General features: G+C 43.8%; 1 protein-coding gene across 1 annotated transcript; it reads right to left on the reverse strand.

Annotated features, from left to right (window-relative positions):
• Positions 1 to 6,718: 6,718 nt before the first annotated feature.
• LOC105553043 lies at positions 6,719 to 8,704 on the reverse strand. The gene has a single exon (XM_011998957.1). It carries the CDS (start codon positions 8,702 to 8,704, stop codon positions 7,964 to 7,966), a length of 741 nt encoding a protein of 246 aa, XP_011854347.1. The 3' UTR covers positions 6,719 to 7,963.
• Positions 8,705 to 8,718: the final 14 nt, after the last annotated feature.

Here is an 8,718-nt window from a genome sequence, read left to right on the forward strand (position 1 = left end):
ACTTTTATTATGCTAAGCCATTGGGCTTTGGAGGGATTGTTTGTTATAGCAACCAATTTTACTTTCCCTGACTACTACAACTGTTTTTTCAATATTGCTGTGCCTGATATTACTATCACATGTTGTTTACTCACAGAAACACACACACACACAAAAGTGTGAGAACAGTTTATCTTTCAATCTTTGTGAGTAACCAAAACATCCCTTTAAAGTTTTAATTATTTGGCTTTCATGGCCCCAACAAATAAAATCTTTATTCCAAAACACTACTTTTTGTTTGTCACTTATTATGGATAAAAGTTGATGGTTATTGACTAAACTACAACTTCAGAATCAAGTTAGACCCCAGGTAAATAAAGGAAAATCTCAGCCTTTATAAAATAACCACCACACTAAATTTGCTTCCAAAAACGTGTAAACAGCTCCTTCATGCTTATTTCTCTACAACGCTATTTCTCATTTAACTTTCATCATCCTGTTTAGAGTTTACAAGTGAGAATCTTCAGATTTCAGTTTAGACACATCTGGCTCACAAATGAGGCACTACACCCTGAGTCATTGTGAAATCCTCGCCACAAGCATTGATGATGAGATCTTGTGTTTATTAGTAAAGATGTTAGAACCAGCCAGTCGCAAATCTATTTTGAGTGGAGACATCTCTGATGTGGCATCTTAGAGGTGTCAGTTTGATCTTTCTCTGCTAAGGAATTGCTGGATTAAATTCACTTCTAAATGCAAATTAATCAGCTTTAGCTTTCTTTCAGATATAATCTCAACTGAAGTTGTTGAAAGATTATTTCAACTATTCTTTAGTTTTTTTAAAAAAAAAGAGTTAAAACTTCTAGCCCTTTGGCTTTTTTCTTTCTTTCACTGAGCTCTTTTGACTTCCCTAGGGTATATTTATATTCCTTGTGTTTTTTTTTTAAATGCATCATAAAGCTAGGGCATTTATTATTTTTAAATCACTAAAAACAATTTTCATGAACAACAAATTTATTTCTCCTTTGTCTTACACTAAGCCTGACTTGCTCCCCAAAAAAGGTGAACAAAAAAAGAATTTAAGGCTAAGCTTTTAAGAATGGATTGATAATGACTTTTGATTACAGCAAACAAAATTACTGATTCATAGAGTTCACCCTGAGGACAGCCCTCCTCTAATATGGTCACAGCCCACTGCCCTGAGGGAGTTGGATGATGTTGACAAACAACTTGGAACAAAGTGAAGTAAATTCCCAGGAAATTAGATGAACTCATGTTTCCCCTTTCTCCACACATAAGAAAAAGATAGCCAACACACTGACATATTTTCAATCAAGAGCTCTTCCCATTTAACCTCACAAAAATGACTCAGGATCTCCGTATCTTGAAATAGATTTACCCACAACTGGGAAAAATGTCATCACGGATTCCCTGATGTGATGCACTGAGAAGAACATAACATCCAGGCAACATTCCTAGCCCAAACGCACAATCCGAAATTAATCCTAGAGAAACAATCATACAAATATAAACTGAAGGGCATTCTGCAAAATCAGCTGGCCTAGGCTTTTAAAGAATGTTAACGGCACAAAAGACCCAAAGAAAAAGGAGGAGTGGGAGATGTGGACTGTTGAAGACCGAAGGTGATAAACAGACATGACAATGACAATTAAATGCAGAGTGATTCTCATCAGAATCCTGGACAGAAAAGAGTTACTGTAAAGAATATTGTAGGGACAATTGGAACCATTTGAATGTGGTTTATAAGTTAGATCATATTATTGTGTCGATGTTAAACGTCCTGAGTATGAGAATTATGCTGTGATGATGTAGGAGAATCTCCTTACTCTTAAGAAATGCCTACTGTAGTATTTGAGGTGAAGGGTTGTATTTAACAGGTTGCCCTGAGTGATGAACTACCCTATTCGCAACAGCAACCATTTATTTCACCTCTCATTCTATTTAGGCGCAGCTTACCTGGGTGCTTTCTCTGGTTTCAGCTGGGTTCTCTTAATCTCTCTCATGTGTCTGTGATGAACTGCAGGTCTACTGGGCGGCTCTGCTTCTGAGAATAGGCAGGTGTCAGCTGGGGCAACAGTGGTGACTAGGATCACTCCAGGAGGCTAGTCCTGGATTATCCACATGGCAGTGGGAAAGTTCCGATACAGAGGCGCGTGCACACACACACACACACACACACAGAGAGAGACAGACAGACAGATAGAAAGACAGAGAGAGAGATTGAGGGAGAAAGAGGGCATGTAAAGCTTATTGAAGCTTAACCACAGAACTGGTACAAAATCACCTCTGATGCATTTTGTTAGTGAAACTAAATCACAAGGCTTCCAGGGGTACAAAGCCAGCTTGTAAAAAGCCTGGAGACAATGGGGAGAAAACTGTGGTCATTTTAAACAGTCTACCACGAGGAACTACAGATGTTCATTCAATTATACTTGCAACTCTTCTATAGTTTTCAATTTATTTTGAAGCAAAAAGCTGGGGAGAGCAATAGAGGATGGCACAAGGAGCCAGACACAAAAGAGTATATACTGTAAAATTTGATGAATTAATTTTCAAAGGCAAATCAAATGTATGGTGAGAGAAGTCAGAACATTGGTAACTTTTGAGTAATTGGCTTCTGGGGTACTGGTAACATTCTGTTTCTTGATCTGCATAGTGAAAATTCCATTCGGCTATGCAGCCAGGATATGTGGTCTTTTCCATATGTACGGCGTACTTTAATTTTTGAAAGTTTACTTTCAGAAACAGAAAGCACGTTGGTCTTGGAAGTTAGGAAACCTGGGCTCTTGTCCTGATGCTGCCACCAAGTCCCTGTGCAATATTGAGAATGTCTATTTAATTTTCTGGGCCTGTTGCCTCATCTGTAAAGGAAGCTAAATGAACTCTGTGGAACCCTCCCAACATCTAGACTCCAAGATTTAATTCTGACCAAATAGTTTGTCCTCTTTTTTGCCTGGAAATTACAAAACCTTGTAATTATGATGCACTTTTCTCCCCTAGTTATAACATGTGCCTGAGATTCTATTGTGCTTTCCAGAATTTGCACGGAAATAATAACAACAAAGCAAACGCAATAAAGGGGTCTCTTTTCAATGCAGGTGGGAACTATAAGGGTTGACTATTTGCAGAAGAGGTCACTGGAGGAGCAGGTTATTATGTTTTAACATCGCAACAGAAATGCAGTAAAGGAATCTGGCATGTTAGGGAGAATCATCAGGAATCCTTCCAAGAAGCGGGTCCTATTTCACCACCGCTCCAGCCTTGTCCTGGGGAAAAATAGCACTCCCTCTGGATAGTTTCTTGACCCCCTCCGAAACTCACGTATTTGGTGGTCTCTTGGACTCTTTGTATAGCGAGGGGCTTTTAGCATGAAGTGAAAAGAGCCACAGGTGTCCCCCTAGTCTTCCTAGGTTTTGTGTGTGTTGGCGGATAGGGAAGTGCAACGTTGCTGGCAGTCCAGGTGTCCCACAAGCCTAGCAGCTGCTTTCAGGGGTGGAGACCCTAGAAGCACCTCTGACTGTGGTGATTTTCTCACTTCTGAGCATTGTGACCCCTTCATAGTTCAAAGGAGAGGCTCTAATAGAACAACACTTCAGGCTTTCTGTTTGTTTGTGTTTCCTTGAGGGCTTCCAGTTTACCTCTAAGGTTCCTCGGAGTTCCAAATTTCAACAGTTTTCTACAAGTTTCATTCACTGAATAGATATTTATGGAGTATTTACTGTGTGAATTCAGAAGTGAATGAGGCAAACAAGTGCCCTGCCCTCATGGACAGAATGTGGAGTCCCGTATCCATCAGACCTAGAGACCCAGAATGACTTGCTTTTTCCTCCACGTGAGAGTGATAGTTGAACTTCACAACAGCCTGAGAGTACACATTCTCAGCCCCAATTTACAGATGAGGCAGATGAGGGAACTGAGACTAGGGAGATAAAATAGTAAGTGAAGTCCGTCTGACTAATTCCTTCATATACAGCCTCTAAAACAAACAAGGTGGTGAGGTTGTGCTAGTCCCTTAGGACAGCGGTTGACAAACTAAGTCATGTGGTCCAGCTGCCTAGCTGTACACATGAAATTTTATTAAAACACAGCTGTACCCATTCCTTCACGTATTTTCTGTGACTGCTTTCCCACTGCAACACCAGAGTTGAGTAATTGCAAAAGGGACCTTGTAGCCCACAAAGACAAAAAAAATTTGCCATCTCGCCCTCTAAGGAAAAAGTTTGCCATCCCTCCAGCCTCAGAACATTGCCCCCTAGTTAGGGTAATGAAAGTTCCTGGAACAAACCACGAAAGTTTAATGGCTTCACACATTTTTTTTAAAAAGTTTATTTCTCAATTACACAACAGCCCAGCCAGGGTGTTCTTGGGCAGATGTAGGGGTCAGGTAGGGACTCTGTTCCAGAGACCCAGACTGATCATTGCTCTAGGGTCACCCTGGGCAAAAACATCCAGCCAGCAGACAAGGGTAAAAAAGAAAAGATCATGCACAGGAAGTTTTTCTGGGCTAGATCTGGAAGGGACACACATTAATCCACCCATATTCCATTGGCCAGAATTCAGTCACATGCAAAGGGTACCGAGAAACGAAGTGTACTAGAATGCCCGGGAAGAAGAGGAAACAGGTTTTTGTGAACACAGAGCAGCCTCCACCACAATCCCTAAATTCTGATCATTCTTACACCCAGAAAAAGTCTCTGGCTGTGACTTCTCAAATCTGTTTTAAAGCTCAGATTCAATATGCCTGTGTTTAAAAAACAGTGCTTAATTGAGCCCTTACCTTTTTGAGATGCATACTGAAATATGTACATATGAAATTACATATCATGAATTTGCTTAAAATAATCTGAAAGGGAGGAAATGTATGAAAATATTGAGAATACAGGTAAGACAAGATTGGCCATAAGTTTTGTTGAAGCCAGCTTATGAGTATGAAAGGATTTATTATATTATTCTCTTTCCTTTCGTATATATTTAAAACTTTCCATACTAAAAAAAAATTAAGGATTACATTGAAACTACTATTTGCTATGTTGCACCAATCTTTAGCAAAATAAAATAAAAAAACAATAAAATCCTGGTCATAATAGGCCACAAGGTTCTCTGCAATGATATTAACTACAGGTGTTCTGGCTTATTCATTTCTCTTCCTTCCTTAAAATATTCCAGTCAAATAAGCCTGCCTGTAAGATAAATCGGACTAATAATGAAAGACAAATTCTATGTGAGAATAGTACAATCAAGAGGCAGAATAGCTATCAAAATTAATGTCAGACACCTAGAGTACAAGCACTCTAAGGAAAGGTAATCTATTAACTGGGGCATAAACAAATACCAGATTTGTTACATGCATTTTTAAAACACTGATTGAGCAATTACTCTGTGCAAGGCATTGTCTCAAAGATTATACTTGTCAGGATGGGTACTATTCTACCAGCTGCTGCGCACACATCCCCACATCACAACGTCTGTGAATAAAGTTTTCTCTCACTTGTGCAAGGTTCAATGCAGATATTCCTCGTCCAATTGTTCTCTTTTGAGCAGTAACTCAATTTGAGTTCCTTTCACCTCAGAGTCCTTTGCCATGTAGAAAGGAAAGAGAGGGCTGGGCACGTTGGCTCATGCCTGTAATTCCAGCACTTTGGGAGGCCGAAGCGGGTGGATCATTTGAGGTCAGGAGTTTGAGACTAGCCTGGCCAATAGGGTGAAGATCTCTCTCTACTAAAATGTACAAAAATCAGCCAGGCATGGGGGCAGGATTCTGCAATCCCAGCTACTCAGGGAGCTGAGGCAGGAGAATCGCCTGAACCTGGGAAGCAGAGGCTGCAGTGAGCTGAGATTGCACCACTATACTCCAGCCTGGGCGACAGAATGACTCTGTCAAAAAAAAAAAAAAAAAAAAAAAGAACGAGTGAAAAAGAAAAAAAAAAAAAGGAAAGAGAGAGTGTGTGCAGATAATCACTCAGGATGTTTTATGGTCAGACCGGGAAGGAAAAAAGCTCTTCACAGTCCAAACCTAGACCCAAGTACACCTAGAAAATGTCTCATAGCCATGAACCCAGAAAGAAACTCGATACTGGGATGGAGGTGATGGAGGTGGGGAGTTGGAGGATGCTCTGAAATGTTCTACCACAAAGGTGATCCCAATCAAGGTCTAGTGGGCAGACAGACATGCAGACACAAGTGCCCCAAGTGTCATAAAATCAATAATAAACATATGGATAGGGTGCTCTGGACACTCTGCTGAAGGAGGTAGGATTTTAAAAATTTTTATCAGCTATTGATACAATTTCATAAATGTGCTTGAAACTTAATTGGCTTAGTCTATTAAATTTTTAATTATTTTTCCACAAAAATTGTAAGCCCGTGTTCCCTAACTCAAAAACAGAGCCCTGCTGGCAAGCCTGGTTCGGCAAGTGGAATCATAGAGCCCGGGTGTTTATCAATACTCGTTATGTGTGCTTACTGGAACATAAACTCACCTGGAATGGGGATCTCTCAGCGTGAAGGGATTTTAATAGGATTCATTCATACATTTGTTCAACATTTTATAAAGACATCTGTCCCCAAAATTCAATTTACAATTTTTACAACATTTTACAAAGACTTTGATCTCCAAATCTCCATTTACAATTTCACAAGAATTTACATTCATTGCAAAGGTTTCTTTCCAGAGTTTTTTAAAGGTCATTTTTTTTCCTTGGGTCCAAAACTGTTACTTTCAGATGAGAGGAGAGGCAGCTGAGGCTTACATGTGGAGACTGTGTGTGATGAAAGGGCAGGACACAGCGGCCCCGGATCCTAATTCAGACCAGCCTGCCTCTGGCAATAGGAAAGTCATTTGTTCCTGCGAGCCCTATCATAATCTGGCACAACTGGAGGTTAGAACCATCCTTAAAACTCTTTGGCTATGGGATTCTAGTTTGCCATCTTAATTTATATATTCTATTTCGGCGCTGATTCTCCAGCCCTTTCCCTTTTAAGTGATCCTAATTAGAAAACACACAGGAGGATCCTTCCAGGATTTAAAGGCTGCTGGGATCCCCTCTTTGATCTCCCATCTGAACTACCCTGGACGGTTATTGTTTCACGTTCCCCCCCCTACTCCCCCCGACCCGCACTCCAGTGACAATTATTGGCATTTTAGAGCCTAGAGATAGAAATAAGATGTCTGACAGGCCCGGCTGCCTACAAATCCAAAGCAAGTACCCCTCCAAACATCTCCCCTCTTCCCTCGCACCTCCCCCCACCCCAAAAAACAAAAAACTGAAAAGGAAAAGATATAGCAGACTCTATGAACAGCTGCCAATTTATTAATAAGATGCTGGAGTTAGTTAGAATTTTAAAGACGCTTCAGGCATCTTTAAAGAGGCAGCAAGCCCTTCCTCTCCCGGGCACAAATAAGTCCAAGCAACAGACCCTACCTTAACCATCGCTATTTAAATTCTGCAAAGTGCCGCGGTGACCGGAGGAACCTTCGGAACCGAGCAAGGGTTTGCCTTAATATGGATAATACTTGGTTGAGATGCCTTGGGAGAACTCGAAAGCCGTTGAATTAAGAATCTTAAATCTTTCTAGGGCTCGGAGGAGGAAGGTAGGAAATTGGGGAGGGGGGAAGGGAGGCGTGCCGTCAAGAAAGTGTTGCTTATTTATTTAATTTCATTCACCAAAGGAGAATTCAGAGGCTCCATCCCGGAGGCACTGGCGTCCGGGACGCGGGAAGGGCTTGGAAATGTGCGAAGCGGATGTGTGCGAAGGCATGGACTAGGTCCTGGCTCGCAGGGAGGGAAGGGCTGGGCTGGCGCTGGGGAGGAGGAAGGGAGGGAACGGGTAGGAGGCGGGGAAGCGCAGTATAAAAGGCCCGGCCGGACCGAGAGTCCGCTACTCTGAGCCACTTCGGTAAGGCGGGAGGCCGAGCAAGATCTAGGAGGGAAGCGCGCGGTGCCACGGACGGACCCAGTTCGCTCTAGCATCCGACGCTAGGACTCTGCGCCCTCAGCCCCATCCCGGAGCCCTTCCATTCGCCAACCGCCCCCTGCAAAGCATGAGCCGCACGCGGGAGCCCGAGGCTGCAGCGCGGCCATGAGGTGGTGGCCCGGGATCGACGGCTGCGCGACGCCAGCCCCCAAATCCCCTCTGGTCGCGGCACCCCCGGGATAAGCTCCCTAGACGCAAGCCCGCTAAAGCCGAGATTCACTCCCAGTTCCTGAGCGCCTGAGCCGCGGGCCCTGAGTCCCTGCAGCTTCCGGCCAACACCTGCGCCGGTCGCCAGACGGACGCCCAGCGAGTTGGACTCCCCTCCCTTCCCAGGCTCTACGGGGCGCCGCGGACCCGCGAACAGCCGCGCCCGGCTAGCGGGCGGCCCAGCAAGTGTCAAGACCCTTCGGAAGGATACTTTGGCACTCCTCTCCTTCCCCGACTGCTTCAGGCAGGGATCGCACGCAGACACCTGGCTTATCCGGCGCCCCCTCCGTTTTCCATCACTGCAACTCCAGCTCCATTTTGCAATAAAAGTTTCTAAAGCAGCCCAGGCACCATCCCACCCACCCACAGCCCCGAACCTCAGTGAGCACAGGGGCTCTACCCGCGCCCCCCACAGCGACCTCAGCAGTGGGCACTTGGTACAGCCCGGCAGGCGGACGCAGACGCCGAGGGCGCCCCGGATACCCCCAAACCGTGCCAACCTCGGTGTGCCCGGGGCCCCCATCTGGAACCGGCCCT

Source organism: Mandrillus leucophaeus, unplaced genomic scaffold (genome assembly GCF_000951045.1).
Source record: "Mandrillus leucophaeus isolate KB7577 unplaced genomic scaffold, Mleu.le_1.0 Scaffold116, whole genome shotgun sequence".
Taxonomy (NCBI): domain Eukaryota; kingdom Metazoa; phylum Chordata; class Mammalia; order Primates; family Cercopithecidae; genus Mandrillus; species Mandrillus leucophaeus.

Excerpts from the sequence above, each read along its gene's own strand:
- LOC105553043 (XM_011998957.1), bottom strand. The coding sequence starts at position 8,704 with ATGGGGGCCCCGGGCACACCGAGGTTGGCACGGTTTGGGGGTATCCGG.